Source organism: Mus caroli, chromosome 5, assembly GCF_900094665.2.
Source record: "Mus caroli chromosome 5, CAROLI_EIJ_v1.1, whole genome shotgun sequence".
Lineage (NCBI taxonomy): Eukaryota > Metazoa > Chordata > Mammalia > Rodentia > Muridae > Mus > Mus caroli.
In genome coordinates this window covers 111546259-111564319 of record NC_034574.1, presented here as the reverse complement: position 1 = coordinate 111564319, position 18061 = coordinate 111546259, and the positions used below count along the sequence as shown (strand labels likewise).

Sequence of the window (18061 nt, the reverse complement as noted above, 5' to 3'; positions counted from 1 at the left end):
AAAAAAAAAAAAAACACTAGCCCGATATCAAACCCCAAACTTCAGAAGTAACCCAGGTGATGTTGGGGAAAATTGTTCATACTGTGCGTACACACAACTGTACGAGCACACAGTTGTCCTAGTCCCCTTCCCTGCTATTGTGAGAAAATACCCTGGCAGAAGCACTGCAAGGACAGGGAGACCACTGGCTCCCGACTCCAGGCTCCAGGCTATTTGTCACTGCAGAGCAAGCAGGGCAGCAGGAGCTTGTGGCTAAGTAACAGAGTGATGGCGAACGAGAGCGCTGACTGGCACTCTGACTATTTTCTCCACCCTTATACAACCCAAGATCCTCTCCTACCTCTGCTACCTTACCCATCTCCCACAAACAGCCAACCTCCACAATCCCTCACTGAGATCTGTCCTGCTACAATTAAAATGAACCGTCATGTCTACCAAGGACACTGAGATCTAAAAACTGGCCCAGTTCATCTTCTGCTGCAGTTTCTTCAGCACATAAGCCTAATTGTTCAAAAATAAGCCACAAATCCTGCCTGGGTTTAAGAAAAATGTACACAGTAAAGTGTTTTCATGAGAAATAAAGAAGTTTCCCAGAGCAGCCAACAGCAGTGGCAGCATTTGGAAATGGCAGGCTGTTGAGATGGCTCACCATCTGAGCTGTCCATGAGATGCCTTAGAAAATCACTAAAAACTTAGTTCTCTGCCATCATAAGTAAATGTACTACCATCTCAGAAAAGAAAGAGGAGAAACCTCTGACACTTTCAACAAGCCCCAGGCAGACGACACCTGCCCGGCACACCTTGCTGGGTCCTTCTGTTCCACTATTAGTGTTAAAATAATCCCTTCTCAATGGCTGCCTACCTTACATTTTAATCTTTTATTATATTCAGTTTAAAAAGCAGTTGATGTTCTTACACAGGACTAGAGTTTAGTACCCAGCACGCACATGGCAGCTCACAGTCATCTCTAACTCCAGTTCCAAGAGACCTGATGCCCTTTTCTAGCCTCTACAGGAACCAGGCACACATGTAGCAAACAGACACATATGCAGGCAAAACACACAAAGTTTTTTTTTTTTTTTTAATTAAAAATTGGTCCTAGCTAGCTGTGCTGAGGAGCATCCCTGGGGCAGTGTGACTGGACTGCAGGAGCACCAAAGTTGTGTCTGTCATTAGAACTCAGTATGTACAAAATATCCTTCCAGAAACCCAGAGGAGTCAAAGCAATTATTCAATAATAAGAAATAAGTTAATATCTATAGATGATGGGCATGTTACTTTATTTGAATAAAAGCAACTAAGGGAAAAAAAAATAAAACCAAAGTTCTGAGCATCAGAAATGTAAGCCTCCAGTCTTTTTGCCTGCGTACACTGACACTTATAAACTGGTACTTTCTAGTAGAAGGATTTGTTTTTAAGCCCAAACAATTGGACAGAGATACAGAGTTAATCTGTATGGAACATAACTCCATCCCACCTCCCCCAAAAAAGTCCCAAAAAACCCTCAGCTTAATATGAAGGAAACAAAATTATGTCCAGTCCTAATAATCAAATTATACAAGGTGGTAGGCTTGGCTCCTACTGGTGTCTCAAGCAATCCCTAAGTACACACAGTTCTTATGTGTGGGCCTAAAGCAGAAAAAGGCCACAGGGAGCTGTGACACAATGTCAGTTTTTCTCTGAAGCTGAAGACCCACCACAGCCTTAGCAACCAGGTAACTCCAGACACACTGTCATTAGCTCTTACAGGACATTGCCATAGCAACCAGAGACAATTAGCATAGAAAGAAGAAAATCACCTACTATTGTCTATTACAGTTCCAACATTTAAAACAAATCTGGGGCTGAAAGACACTACTTGCAAACTCCAAGGACTTCATGAACTTTTTAAGTTTAGATTTCAGTGTGTATTGCTCTCCAATAAAGTGAAATATTGTAGAGTTCTTCACCCATCTACTCCCATGGAGTCGGGGGTTGGGGGATTGGGGAAGGAAACGAAATAGCTTTCTGGGGCCATTTGACTGATCTTCTTGTGCAGTAATAACTCAATAACTAGATTCAAAAGCTAGTTAATGAAATTGAAATCATTTTATCAACAAGTTTCCTCCCTTCCTCCAGACTATGAAAGGAAAGAGTAAGCTATAAACCAGCCCTTCAGAATGTCTAGTTCAAAGGTAAAGCCAGAGGGAATATTTTCAAATATAAACCAAACCTAATGGACTTGCTGTCACATACATACATGCATACATATCCTCAATTTAAATGAAATATATCTATAACCCAAACCGTCTTCCAGTTTGGGCCCAGCAGTTTCTATGATCTTCACTGTTTTTTCCTCTTCTTGCTTCTCCTACAGACAATCAGGGTGACAGGTGAGTGACAAGTCAAGATCACTTCATCCCAAGAGCTGAAGGCCAGGAAAGATGGCCATGTCCTCCCTGGGACCACGCCTGCTTTCTAACTGCCTATCTACCCAGTGGCCAGCAAGGATGTCTGGTAAACCCTACACTACCTCATTGCCATGCGCATGTCAACTGTTTCCCTACAGAGCACTCCTGCCTGACTGGTAAGTTACAAGGGATGCTTCTTTTACTGTAAGCCCGGCAACATCCTCAATGCCACCTCTAATTTTAAAAATTATCAAAGTCCTTTATACACTCATATACATATAAAAAATAAATCTTTAAAACTTAAATACGTAAGAGAAGGAAAGGGGTCATGACCCAGAGGTCGTCTGTGCATCTCTGTTAAATTAATCCATGATCAAGTTGTCTTTTAAACAATATTATTTTAAAGCCAAGATACTGAACAAAAAAATAACTTTAGTTTCCTTAACAGTTAGTAGCTTTACTCTAGTTATTCAAATTCTCCTTACAGTAATTTGCATATTGGTAATTATAGCCCATTCCTCCTAAATATAACAAAGGCAAGGTTAGATTTCTATCTTCACAAAACAACAGGCACTCAAACTTAAAGACAGAACAGTCCTGTGCATCCTAGCCACTTGGTGAGTCAATGGTATCTTTGCCCTTTATGCAAAGTCAGAGCCAAAAAGGGAGGGGAGGTTGGGAGGGGACAGGTGACTTTGTGGGCCAGATCTCAATGCTGGCTGGCTTCTCACAGCTCTCTCCTGGGTTCCTCAGAATACCTCTGGTGTCTCTGCCTGGAATTTCCGCTTAATATGCAATGGCATGATTGGCTGAGAGTCTCTTCAGATGGACCATCTGCCGAAGGTTCAAAGCGTTTGGTTCAGAGGAAGGAATTAGAGCTACTTCTGAAAGGCATGCCAGCCACTGCCGTGTGAGATTTAGGTAAAACTGTTCCTTTAGCTTTTCCATCTTTTCTTTTTTTTAATAAAGCTTTTTCAAGTTCAAGGCCAGTCCCATGTATTCAGTGAGTTCCAGGACAGTCAGGGTTACACAGGGAGACCCTGTCTCAAAAAGCAGACAAAACAGTTTCAATCTTAACTCACCAATTTTAAAAAGAGTTACAGACTCTGAGAAAAAAGTAAGGAAACTAGAAAATGCTTCCAATTTCTTTGTTCTGGTTTGTTTTGTTTGTGACAAGCCTTGAGATACAACGCTGGCTGGCCTAGAACTCAAACTTAATGGTAATTCCCCTGCCTCTTCCTAGGAATGCTGGAATTACAGGAATCCACCATGCTTTGGAAACACTGGTCCTTTGAATGCTTAGAGCCTGTATTCTAAACTGCTCTCAGCATTGAGTTAGACTGCCCACACCATGAGAGCCCAGCAGCCACACCATCTGAGCGGCATGCACGGACCACACAGCAGCCCAGCGTGGCTCTGGCGGCACCCACGTATGAACACCTATCGCAGCAGCAGCACAGGGTCAGCTGAGACTGCCGGGAATAACATGGGAGTAAGACCTCAGCCAGTATTTGCTTCTTCCAGTTCAATTACCCTGTACTCAGACTTCCACATGGAAACCACATGACAAAGCCAACTTCTTCTAGATCCTCGCCTCTCAGGCTGAGGTACTGAGCACTCACCAAGCCAGTGCAAGGCCCTAGGTTTAAGCAACAGAGGGGAGAAACGGATTCTGATGTATCTGAAGAAGCCATCAACAACTGGTAACAGCTAAACTGCAAACGAACCAGCAAGGTGAATGAACCATCACACAAGGGTGCTTGCTCGTGGTCAAGCTGGACAGCCTGAGTTCCAACCCACATCCCAGAGAGAGAGAACAGAGTCCCACAGTGTGTCTTCTGATCTCTACAGATGAACTGTGGTGTGCACGCATGAACACATGCACAGAAATATACACTCTCTGAAAGAATGAATAAAACTTAAACCATCTTAGAATTTGACAGAAAGTGTGTGTTCTACTCTTTAAAGAAAGCGTCTCAACCAAGACAGTGCTAGGTGAAGTTAAGGGACTAATTCACACAGCCCCACTAACCACAACAAAAGCCACCACCATGTGTTCTGTATGTACTAAATCTATCAAAACCAGAGGTACAGGCAAAGCAGCAGAACCATTTCCTCTAAGCCATTCAAAGTAAGACGGAAAAAAAAGTCAAGGTAAAGCTACTTTCTACTCAAGATTGATCAAGTACCTGGCACACAGACACTAACTGTAAATATCTCATCACTGTCTGGTGTCAGGGCCATTATCTATTCCTAGTTTACAGCTACTGTAAAATTAGGTACAGTAAGTACAAATAAAAATGATCCTACCAATAAACTATGTGAAAAAGCAGCATTCATTATGGCCCACAGCATGAATGTGGAGCCACAATCCCTGCTGATCAAACAGCCTTATTAGTTCTACAAGCACCATGCCTGTAAGGAGGTCGACCAGCTCCTGATCAGCACAAGCTGTGGCTTTCCAGACACACACTGTTTAAAACAGCGGGTCCACACAATGTTCAGGACCTCATCTCACACAGCCAAAGCCAGCAATGCTGTGACACCACCTTTCTCAACACTGAACCTCCATGTGATTCCTTACGGTGGCAGAGCTGTGGTACATAGCCGCAATCTTAGCACTTGGAAGGTGGAAACTGAGTGAGTTCAAGGCTTTCCAGGAGAAAGCAGGGAAGAGAACAGCCACCTTAGACAGTCACCTGCAGTACTCATTAGCATCTGTAACATGTGACAGACAAGGATATTCAATGCAGTAGAGTCGGCTTCTGACACATAGGTACCATCAAACACCTTTGCCCTTCTCACACAGACATGCTGCTGTCCAAGGATGCCACTGCAGGCCTGCTTTTCATTATAAACATCTACCAGGCTACTTTCTAAAATGAGCTAAAAATACAGTACCTGAAACTCAGCACAGAATATCTGAATTTGTCTGCTTTAGGCTAAATATATCTCCATGTGAATAGCATACTTCCTTATGAATAGCAAACACCAAAATAGCTCACATTTAAACAAGTTCAAGATCAACTGTGAAAAAGAAAGTCATCTTAGTGTTAAGACGGCACCTTTCCGAGGTTCACGCCTCACTTCTCAGACAGGCACTTGTAGATAAGTCCTCCAGGACACTGTTATGTCAGGAAGCCTGCCAGGCAAACAAAAGCCTTTCATATTTAACTCAGAAAGGCATCTTGCCTCCTCCCAAGCCCAGAACATTGAGAAGTAAAAGTAACTGCTAAAAATGAGAGATTCTGCATGGACAAGACAGAGGCTAATGGCCGGCGGTTGGGGCTCTCATCTTTGCTCTTCTACAGCACACACACAAGAACACTTGTCTTAATCCCTTGTATTCCTTTTTCAATCAAGTCGGTTGTGCTGTGTGATCAACTCTAGACTGGAAGGTGCTCTGTCACCACAGGCCCTAGCAGCCTTCCCACTCAGTCCCACTACCGTAACAGCGTAGACAGCTGCATTGTCATGTGGGCAGTACAGAAGGCCTTTAGATCAGCCCTAGATGGGCCTCAAGGGTAATGTGCGTTGGTTGAACTGACTGCCAGGGTCAAAACAAGACCCAATCACACAGACGATGCATTCACCAACACTGAGTTTGTAAGAGGGTATGTGGCCCAGAACTTGTGGGAAAGTCTAAAGCAGATCACCGAACACTGACCAGCTGTAGTGGATCCAAGGGAATCTCTTCAGGTCACATTGGGGCATCAGCTCAGTCAGAAAAGAATCTACAGTGAGTGCCAGAGATTGCATCTGCAGGAGCCTGTCGATGTGTCCTGCGTATCTGTGTGTCCCTTATGGTCCCCATACTTGAGACCAGTTGTAGAAACCTTAGCTTCTAATTCAAATCATGGCCGAGTAGATTAAGTCCTCATTTCCAACTAGAGAGGCATAAAACAAAATCAAATGGAAACTGTGCTATAAACATTTCTCTATTACTAAACTCAGCATAGAGATCCACAAACCATGTTAGTCTCCCCTATCACAGAGACTACAGAACAACTCAAGGCAGCCTAAGCACTACCTGCTACCTCATCCAAGCCTTTGCCACAGGTCCTGTGTTTTCCAGCATGACAAGGAATGGATTGGTAAATAGAAATGGAGAGGCCTTCTCCAACGACCACAGCCAGAGCCTAGCACTGCAGCAAGCCACTTTAGACTGGCAGACGATAACAGTTATCAAGCATTTGTATTAAGTTTTTATTGACCCAAAAGCATTTCATTTACCTTCCATCCTGTTGTCACTGTAGAATCTGCTAGGTTCTGGGATCAGTCTAGACTAAGTGGTGTTGCAAGGCTAACCTCTAATGCTATCAGAGAAGTGACAAAGGCAGAGACTCCTCCTGGACTTTGGTTTGCAGCTGGGTCAGGCAATGCAAAGACAGACCATGACAAAACTGAGGGGATCCTGCGTGCAGACCTAGCTCACCCACAAAAATCTAGCTCCTTCTGGAAACCCCAGTTTATGTCAGGGATACATGCCCTTTCTTATAGAGAAGAGCAGTGAGAACACAATGTCATTTAACTATGGCAGCAAAAAAAAAAAGTGTTAAAAAAGTCAAGACCGGTTCTCTACATATACTTATGTCTCTAAACCCTTTCAAAGTCAATATTCAACTATGCAATTACTTCTTGAATTAGGCCTTTAGCTCTAGCAACATTTATGAAGTCTCCTGATTTTCTAGCCATACACTTAAATTGGCTTCCCTGAATAAGGGCTACAATTTTATCCTTTTAATGGATAACAACCCCAACTAAATCTTAAAAAGTTTGCTATGCAAAGACAAGCTTTTGAAAGAAAAAGAAACCAGAGGGCAGGAGAGATAACTGAGCACGGCACTACTCAAAACTGACACGCAATCAATGGCCACACCACACACAGCATGCTCCTCGCCAAATTAATCCCATTCATGCATGAAATACAGTTTACCTACTGTCAATTGACATCTCTGCTCCAAAGATAACTAACACTTGGTGAAAGGAGACTTCACAGGCTATAGAGGAGGCTCAGCAGAGACAAGTGCTCAATGCTCTTACTGAGGCTCCCAGAGCGGCTCCACACCTACAGCTCCAGCTCTAAGAGACCCAATGGTGCTGAGCTCCTCAGGTGCCCACACTCACGTGCACAAATTCACACACAGACAAACACATGCACACAACATAATTAAAATAATGGAAATAATTTTTAAAAGATATTTACTTGGGCTCACTGTATATAGAGTTTTCATGTTGGGAAAAACAAAAAAACAAAAAACATTAGACCATGATATCTCTGCTTCCCAATAACAACCCCCAGATCAAAACTTTATTTGACTTTTGTCTAAAGCAATAATCTTTATAATTTTGCCAATTGCTTAATTTTCCTATCAGTGGAACACAAGCCCTCCCTTCACATTCTACCTCACTACAATCTTGGTATAAATGTCTCATTTTTCTTTTAAAAAAACCTAATTACATGGTTCAGTAAGTTGCCTGCGGTAACACACTGATGTTATTTACAGTAGAAAGTTAAGACTTCAGCTTGCTCTCTCAATTTCAAGCATGTGTAGGTTAATAATTCTAGTTCACTGATTCTCTTTCTATTCTTCATATGAAAGAATCTGAGTAGATATCTTTCCATAATTTCACAAAAAGACTTTGTTACTCATTCAAGTGTTAATAAATGTCACATCTCTTCAGTATGTGTAACTCATTAAGTCAAATATTTAAGTAAGCATGCATGTTCACACAGTCATCATACAATGAAAACTATTACTACTTTATAGCTTTGGCAAACTAATTCAAAACAAAATATAGGAAAACAGAAATGTGATACCAATGTTTTAGGCCGGCTGTAGTGACACCCATCTTTAATCCCTGTGAGGCTCCAGCCATCCTGGTCTACCCTCTCATATATTCTTAGCAGTGGTCTGTACATGCACCTCTCATACACCCCTTAGACTATAAATCCCTCTAAGTGAATTCACAAATAGAAGCACCTATACAGCCACACACACTCACGAGGTTCCCTGCTTTGACACGTGGCAGCAGTCTCAGTTCTACTTAAGAGTATACATACAACAAGCTAAAACAACTGTCTTCCTCCTACAACAATTTGGGTTTGCTATGAAATGTAGAGAAGGAACCAGCAAGATGGCTCAACAGGTAAAAGCCCTTGCCACACAAGCCTGCAGACCTGCATCCAAGACCCAGACAGAATCTGTGGAGGGAGGAGAGAACTTCCAACAGTTGTCCTCCAATCTCTACTGCATGACCACAGTAGCACACACACCCACGTACACACATGTCCACAATAGCACATATACCCCCACAACATGTACACACATGTTCACAGTAGCACACACACACACATGTACACACATGCAAACATGTCCACAATAGCACATATACCCCCACAACATGTACACACATGCACACATGTTCACAGTAGCACACACACACACACCCCCACATGTACACACATGCTCACATCTTCACAGTAGCACACACACCCCCACATGTACACACATGCACACATGTCCACAGTAGCACACGCACACAGAGAGAGGGAATGTATGGCAAGTGCAGATACATTTCCATGAGCACACTCCCTTTGCTGCTGTGCATTTGTATTACTCCCCAGTCCCCACCCAAACATTCAAACTAGAAAATAATTATCTCAGCTTGAAAGTGGGCATTAATATTTGGCACTACCTGCTACCCAGAACAGAATCAATTGCTTAGAAAAATGCCAAAATGTAATTAATTCTCATCTGCGAGCTCATGGTGGTCAGTGCAGTAGCAATGGCTGACAGCTAAATGCAGTTCCAGAGTGACTGCTGTGTGTGCCAGCTCAGGTCCTTATTAACTTTAGCCTCATAATCCAATTCATTTTGAGGAAACTCAGACAGTGACAGGTTAAACAGACTGAGCAGAGGCTCCCAGCTGGTAAGTAACTATGGAGACATCACTATGCCAGATCCGAAGCCACACCTCTGGAGCTCACAATGCCCACCACCTTCTCTGGCCTCATTGTGACCTTCCCTCACAGGGCTCCAGATACTTCAAGCATTCCAAGTACACGGCTATGGATCCAACCCTGTGTCCTGAAGGAGTGCGTACTGTCATTCCATGAGGCTGCTTTACTAACGTGCACACATACCATGTACCGAGGCAGCAGCTTGGTGTTTACTGTGGTCTGCCAGCCATATGCTACTAAGTCACATCATGACAAGGTGCAAAACAGAACCAAAAAGCATGAACAGTAAGTACTTCAGTACCCCTGGTAATGTCGTAACAGTGTTGCCTGCCCGAGCCTAACACTCATGTCTGCTGGCAGGACTCTGCTAACATTTATATTGCCCGAAATAAAGTAACTCTTAAATAGACTGACTGGGAAAGGACGTGTTACACTCTCAATTCTACTGCAACCAATAGGAACTCGGTTCCTCCTCCACCCCAAGGCTTCCCGACTACTCTACACCTCATTATGCCACTCACTTTTCTAATTAGATGTCAAATCTCTCCTAATGCTTGAGTCACAGACTTTACTTTCAGGCACTTCTACATGCAGAAGTGGACAACTTGTGTGACTGGCTCTAACTTTCCCAACGCTCAGCACACCGAGGAGAGGAGACCCTCAGGAGGCCACGGCTGCTCAGCAGAGGGGGCACTTACAGTTCTCAGAAGGAAAGAGCGCAAACAAGGCACCATTCCCCGCCATTCCCCGGGGCAAACACAGCTGACACCTTCGGCTCAGGCCCATGCTCAAAGAGCAGTGTCCCAGCTGCCTCCTCCACCTCTTTCAATGGTCATCCTGCTGGCCAGTCTAATTAAAATGTAGTGTGTCTGCTGGAAGTGGCGCGCACCTTTAACCCCTGCAGGTGGGAGGCAGAGGCAAGCGGATTCCTATGAGTTTGAGCCAGCTTGATCTACAGAGCAAGTTCCAGGTCAGCCAGACCTACAAAGTGAGACTTTGATTGTAAAATAAATAAATAAATAGCATTTCTATAACTTAAAACAAAGCAAAAACCATTTTAAAATAAGTCAATCTTTGCTTAACTCTTGCCAGCATATTCTCACATTAATGACCTACGTGTGTGACAAATAGCAGCTCGGGAAAAGCAGCCCATGCTTACACAAGTTTTAATAGCACTGCAACAAGCTGGTCTCCCACAACAGCACTCACTCCGCTGTCAAGCCAGGCCATGTGTTTTCTAACTTGTTACGAAATGAATTGAAGACATCAGGAAGGAGAAACAGAACCAGAAGTAACAAGGAAGAGCTGGGAGGTGGCTCAGCAGGTAAAGGTGCTTGTCACTGAGTTACCTGAGCCTAATGGCTCAGCAGATAGGGGTGCTTGTTACTGAGTTTCCTGGGCCTAAGCCTTAGGACATCTCCACAGGTATGCCATGGTGCACATGCCCTCCCATCAATCAGTGATAGTTTAAAATATTTTTTTAAGATGAAAAACTAAAGGAGAAAAATGTTTAAAAATCCACACATGAAAAAACTAAAAGAATGCAACAGTTTTACATTCAAACAAACACAAATATAACCTACCAGCTAGAAGCTCTCTTAGAGACTCTGAAAACCCAAACCGTAGGTGGTGTGAAGCTCTAACTGTATCTACATCACCTACTAATTACACGAGGTTTGGAGATGGACATAAATTCTGAGTCTGCGGATGAGCGCGCTAATAAGCAACCTCCCCTAGACAGAGTGAACATACACTCACTAGAGCATCAGGGAAGAGGTGTGCAGCCCAGAGGTAGCTCAATTAGTCCACTGTGCTGTACTGCCCCCTAGCTGCTGTGGCAAGATACACCACCAACAGGAGAAAAACAAAACAAAACCAAACAAACAAGGCTGCCAACAAGTTTCAAGAATTTGGCAGGAAATCCTTTAGGCAAATTTAGAACCTTTAAAACAGACCCACAAGAATACACTAGAGTTTGTTTTATGTCTTCCCGTAATAAATAATAAGAACATAAACTAACAAAATATCTCAGCAATGCCTGCAACATTTCAACCACAAATTAACTAGAGCGGATTAAGTTCTAAAGCCAGGCGAGAAGGGCCAGCACTCCCCACAGAGACGTGGGCTAGCCAAGCAAGGTGCACAGCCTGTCACGCAGCTCCACACAGCTCGGACTCAGCGAGTCCTCAGGCAGCACAGCAGCGTGGGAAGGCCTGCCTCCAAACCACTGAAGGAACCCTGGAACGGCTCCTGACTTAGAGAATTCTGTAGGACATGAATGAGAAACTTGGCTAGAGGAATGGAAAACTACTACTAATATTTTCTGCTACTGTAAATGTATGGTAAACATAAAAAATAGTTTAGACTAACAAATATTTTTGCATTAATTCGAAGTTTCCAGGTGTCAGATGCAAACTGAAGTCAAAATTTAGTTAATTAAAAATTAGTATTTCAGGGCTGGTGAGATGGCTCAGTGGGTAAGAGCACCCGACTGCTCTTCCAAAGGTCCAGAGTTCAAATCCCAGCAACCACATGGTGGCTCACAACCATCTGTAACGAGATCTGGCGCCCTCTTCTGGAGTGTCTGAAGACAGCTACAGTGTACTTACATATAATAAATAAATAAATCTTTAAAAAAAAAATTAGTATTTCTGGAATCAGTAAGAGAAATAAACTGAGATACTTTAAAGAAACTTATCTTTCCCGAAAACAGTATCCAAGGTTAATTTAAAATTTGTCCAGTAAAAGGTGCATTAGATTTCTGCATTTCCAATTTGCCAACAAAGAGTTGAGCTGGCAAAGTCCAAAGGGAAAAGACAATTTCTGTTCACATAGCTGCCTTACCAGTTACTCACAACACACTATTAATTTAAAAAGAGGGGCACCAGGCGGTGGTGGCGTACACCTTTAATCCCAGCACTCAGGAGGCAGAGACAGGTGGGTTTCTGAGTTCGAGGCCAGCCTGGTCTACAAAGTGAGTTACAGGACAGCCAGGGCTATATAGAGAAACCCTGTCTTGAAAAACCAAAAAAGAAAACAAAAACAAAAACCAAAATAACAAACAAACAAATAAAAAAACAGGGCCAGAGCTTTGTCTCCACCCAGACACTGCCCACTGGGTACACAGTACTCTAACTCTAATGATTTCAGAGGCTAGAAGGACAGGGTGGTGAACCCCTGTACCCCAGTTGGCAAGAGGCTGAGCCAGAAGAAGTGCTTCAAGTTTAAGGCTACATGTTGACTCTGTCTGTAAATGATAAAAGAATGGACTTAAGGTGATTTTACAAGGTTCTAATTTTCAGCATGACTAAGGAAGAACAAGAGAGTTTAAGGAAAGGGAAATGTGGGGGCAGAGGTGGGGGAGTGAGGCTATTCTTCTGACAAACACACTGCCTGCTTGGGATCTCTGTTTTAAGCAACTCCTAAATATAAATTCCAAAATTTACAATTGTTCAAAAAACATATGCAAATAATGTTTAAAGAAAACGAAGTCCTTACCCTGCAGCTCATGGTGGATCACTCCCACTAGGTTAGGTTCATCTCCCCACCAGAATATCCAGAGCTCTTTGCAATCGGGCTTGACATCACGACGCCATACACACAGCAGGTTGGCTTGCAGACAGCGGATGAAACTTAACAGGATTGGATCATCTTGGGCTGGGGCTGAAATTATGGGTCCACAGTCCCCGTGCCCTCCAAAATTGTACCTACGCCATTTGATTCCTGTGAGTTCAGCCTGGAAAACGACAAGAAATTTGCAATAGTTTTGATTTTTCCTTTTACTCACAGACCACTAAAAGCAAATTCCTACAGGAAGGGAAAGCTGATAAAATAGGCATTGATATTAAACTTCACACCACAAGGTCTCTTCAAACAAAGAACACACATCAGAAGGGTGTCGGAACAAACATCATATTAAATACCAAAATAAAACAAGCTCATAATCATTATGTGCTGCTGAAAAATTTTTATTCTCCTGACCATTTGTACCCATATTTTTTAAATATTATCTTCAATTATTACTTGCTGTTCAATTCACAGATTATACTTATTTTAAAACCAAATAAGGACAGAGAGATTGATCAGTCAGCAGCTAAGAGCACCAGCGCTCTTGGAGGGGACCACAGTTGGATTCCCAGCATCACACAGTGGCTCACAACCCCTCTTAACTCTGACCCCAGGAAAGCCAGTGCCCTCTTCTTCATGTCTTAGGGCACAGGACAGACCTGGTGAACACACATACATGCAGGCAAAACTCTTGTACATATTAAAAAAAACTTTTAAATATTTTTATAAATAAATAAAACAAGTAAGATTTTAAAATAACTGTTGTGGCACAGTGGCCCACACCTTAAACCCCAGCACTCAGGAGGCAGGAACAGCGGATCTTCTGTGGGTTTGAGGCCAGCCTAGTCTATAAAACAAGTTTCAGGACATCTAGGGCTATGTAGAGGGACCATCTCAACAACAAAAGTCCAAGTTGATTGTTCCTAACACAAAAACCTGAAATTCACACTGCTTCTAAATCCACACTTGGAAGCACTTGAGCTCACTTCACATTAGGGATAGCAAGCCAGAGAAACATATGTCAACAGCCCTGAATCTGAAAATCCACCATCTGAAACATCTGGTCCCAAGGACTTGGAACAAGGGGTTCTCCCCTTGTAGAAGACATTCCGAGGAATTCCCACTCCCTCACCCCGCGCCCCAACCTCAGCAGCCAGTTCAGGAGGTGGGAGTTTTCACCAGGGCAGCACAGCTTGCTAAAAGGCTCCTCAGGAAGTAGCTGCTAACACAGCCAGCAGCAGCCGAGACACACAGAGCCCTGCCTCCTTAGCACGGAACTTTAAACAAGCAAGCAGAGGCCGTGTGTGCTGTGCGCAGTTCACACACTTCTAACTTCTACATTCGCATTTCCTGAAGCTGAGGTTGGATGAACTGGACAGAACATCACAAAGAGATTGGGGCTCCTTACTTAGTAGCTACAAACTGGGACCATGTACTGGACCCACCACAGTCCTGTATCGAACAGCCCACGTGCCCCCATCCCTTCATTTCCTCTCCCACAAAGCCAGTCATTCTTATGGACAAATTCTTTAAAACAGAAGCACCACAGGGCAGAAAAGTAACCATCTGCAACCCAACCGGGACTAACTCCAAGTGCTTAAACAGCTGACACACAGCATACGTAAGTGCGTGTATTTAAGACAGAGTCTCACTATGTAGCCCTAGCTGGCCTTGAACTTACTATGTAAGCCAAGCTGGGCTCCAATTAAGCAAGCTGCACTTGCCTCCTAAGTACTAGGACTAAAGGTGCGGGGTACCATGCCTGGCATATTTTCCTTAAGCAGCAAGGTATCCCCAGGATTTACATAGCATCTACATTGCATCAGGCAAGTGTAATCTTAAAGACCATCCTAGGTACATGCAAATACTGCATTTCTATGCTGCCTGGGGATCTGAGGCAAGGCAGGCAAACAATCCTGACAGGAGGACAGCTTGCGAGCTCTCTGAGCTCTCCCTGGCTGAGGAAGTGATTTCTTGGCGCTCCCCTCTTCTCACTGCCATGCCTACACTCTTGTCTAGTTTTCTGTTCAAGCCCCCATGTTTCTTCTAATAAAAGTAATATCTCTGTGCTTTAATCAGAAAGCCTAACATTATTTTCTAAGTGTCAAAGGAGATAAAGTAAAAACAGTAGTTCGATTTGGAGAAGATATAGAGAACACTCATCACTTAAGCAAGAACACTGTCCTATGCCCAAGAACCCTGGGCAGGGGCGGGGAGGGGAGCACGGGCACCAAAGACACAGGACAAATCACTATGACAGGGACCATGCTGTAAGTGTAGAAAACTAGGGCACAGTAGAGACCTGCACCCTGGCTGAGTCTGTCCCCAGGAAAGCGATGCACAGAGACAAACCCGAGCACGTTCACCTGTAGTGCCCACCCTCGCAGCTGGGCAGGAAAATATCTGGCTGACTCCAAACTGCTCTCTAGCCCCAGCTTCTGCACTAACTTCCTGTGCCTGCTCTCAGTGGCAGAGGGAAGCCACTGTCACCTGCTGTGCTCTTCACAAAGCTGTCCATGCAGCAGTGTGCTGCAAGCTCCACACAGCACTGCCTGCCACAGGCTAACTAGTCAACCAAAGGAACTGGCAAACTTCCAATTATTTCAAAACATTCGGTTCCCTTGCTTTAAAGCTAAAATTAAGTATTATAAAAGTCTACCTCGGTAAGCCTAGACATCTAACAGATGACATGATAAAGCCAACATGGGGGGGGGGGAGTTTTCAATCTTGGCTCGGTGTCTAGTAAGGAAGGGCAAAGCTGAAGACCCAGCACCCTGTCCCAGCACAGCCGCTGATATCTCCTATGAGTGTGGAGCCTCCTCTCAGCCCCAGAGCAATGGAGCAGGCCTTGCAAGAAACCTCAGAAATGAAACCAAGCAAGCCTGGATCTAAAGTCAACACGGGCTCCTGATTACTGAGACACTAAAACTCTCCAGCCCCTCTCTATTTTTTTAGTCTTTCATTTATTTACTGTATAGAAGTGCTCAGGGTGGGAGTCAGCTCTCTCTACTATGTGGGTACAAGGGATTGACCTAGGGTCTCAGCTCATCAGCAAGCCCTTTCACCTGCTGAGCCATCTCGCTGGCCCTGTTTCCCCCATTTCTGACAAATGCCTAACTCTAACACTCAAGCTTTTCTTTTCAGTCTTGAACCAGCCCTGAACCTAGTGGCACAAATGCAGCCCTGGAGATGCAGGCTGCCTAAAGGCCCAGACCTGCCGAGCAGAGACCTGGGAATAGTGCAGGGGCAGAAAGCTCTCTGAGCATGGGTGGCTGGCCACTGGTTCAATCCCTTACTCTCCAAGTTTTTGTTTTTGTTTTGTTTTTTGGAACAAACCTTTAAGCATTTTGATATTCAAATTATCATAGAGATATATTTATGTTAAAAGAATAAACAAATGCATAATTTCAGGTAAGTTGTAAAATACAAAACCAAAAAGGTAGAGTTTACTCTTCAAGGAGCAAAGGTGGTCCTCCCATGTGAGCAGCTCCAGCACTTGGCACTGAGAGCCTGACTCCACTGGGCCCTTGAGTTCTTCCCCCCTGCCTCAGACCTTCCAGCCATGTAGCTCAAGAGGTTCAGATTCCTCACAGTTAAATAATTCGTCCAGAATCATAAACCTGACAAGTGACAGGTCCCAAACATAGCTACATTGAAGCCACAAATGAATCTGAAACATAAATTCTTTACATTCTGCCATGCTCCTTCATGGGGCTAATGTTAAAAATTAGCCCTGGAGGATTAGAGAATCAGACAACGACAGCACCATGGGCTCAACTTAGCAATGACGCGAGCGCACGGCCATGCTCTCTAATCTAAGAATGTTCATGGCTCTTTCCGTGGTCTTCCTGGGGCAATAAAAACAATTCATAAGAGTGCACCATCTCAAGAATCCAGAGACTCAGATCCTACTGCCACAGGCACGTACACACGATCACTGGAGGACAGTATACTTCTTGGAGTATATGTATTTTTTTAAAAGAAACTACCTACCCTAACAGAAAGAGGATGGGGGAAGGGCTGTTTAACAGGGGAAGTGAAGGTTTTCTGAAAGAGGAGCTGAGCAGGTGGAACAGCTGACATGAAGAGAAGGCCACTGCAGTCAGCTGGCAAGGATGCTGAATAGAATCAAACCGACCCAAGAGCAACGCCCTTCCCAACCAACACCCTACGTGTGATATGGAGCCTCTGTACTGATGTAGTCTTAGTCCTTAGGTACATTGCGTTCAAATAGCTCTTGCTTTTCACACTAGATATTTCACAGCCAATATCATATATCTGCAACATAGCCCCAGAGTTAAAACTCGATTCACTGGTACGAAAGCACAATGAACCTAAAGATGTGTTGTTGGTAAGAACAAACTGAGGTCTGCCACCACAGATGGAAGAGTCCTGCTCTCTCATCAGCGTGCCTCCATGAGGTCAGGAAGCCTACTCCAGCCCGGGGTGCCTCAGCTTTAGGAGCTATAAAGTGCTACGGCTGACCTACATACAAGAAATGAGCTCATCTCCTGCCCCAAACTAATTACATCTCACTGGCAAAGGCAACTGGTAAATTACACAAACCCTTATCAGACAGCTCAGAACCATCAGTGACAAAATTTCCAGAAGATACTCAGACTTAAGAAACCTACTACTGGGCTGAAGTGGAGGAAAGAACGCTGTGGTCCAGCATTCGCTTAGCATGCGCAAGGCCATGGGAGGCGGACGACATGCATCTCTTACTGCCAACATAAGTGCCCTAGAAAATCTCAAGTGTGCCTTTGCCCTCTCCCTACTGTGACAGAATTACTACTCTAGCAGATTAGGAAAATACAGTAAACACATTAAATCACCTCACAGATCAAAGCTAGGAAAGAAAAACAAATGTTGCATATAATGGAAAGCTTTTGTTACAATGTAACTAATCGGCTCCAGGTAAGAATGGCAGGGTAAACACACACACACACACACACACACACACACACACACACACACACATACTTTTTGCTTCTGCTCTATTTAAACCACACTAAGCATCAGTGAAGAAACTTGTTTCTTTGGGCTACTCTCTCCCTGAACTACAGACACAACAGCAGGCAAGACAAAAAAAAAAAAAAAAAAAAAAAAAAAAAAAAAAAAGAGCATCTGCATTTCAAAA

The 18061-nt window shown here is 43.8% G+C and overlaps 1 protein-coding gene across 4 annotated transcripts in view; it reads right to left on the bottom strand.

Moving 5' to 3' along the window:
- Positions 1 to 18061, bottom strand: part of Med13l (mediator complex subunit 13L) — a 208494-nt gene that overhangs the window by 159778 nt on the left and 30655 nt on the right. For 3 of the 4 annotated variants that reach the window (XM_021162043.1, XM_021162041.2, XM_021162042.2), the window contains exon 2: positions 12853 to 13090. In XM_021162043.1, the coding sequence (XP_021017702.1) occupies positions 12853 to 13090 (238 nt within the window). Of the gene's footprint in view, positions 1 to 12852; positions 13091 to 18061 lie in introns of those variants that run through there. The other variant, XM_029477503.1, reaches the window with a different exon arrangement.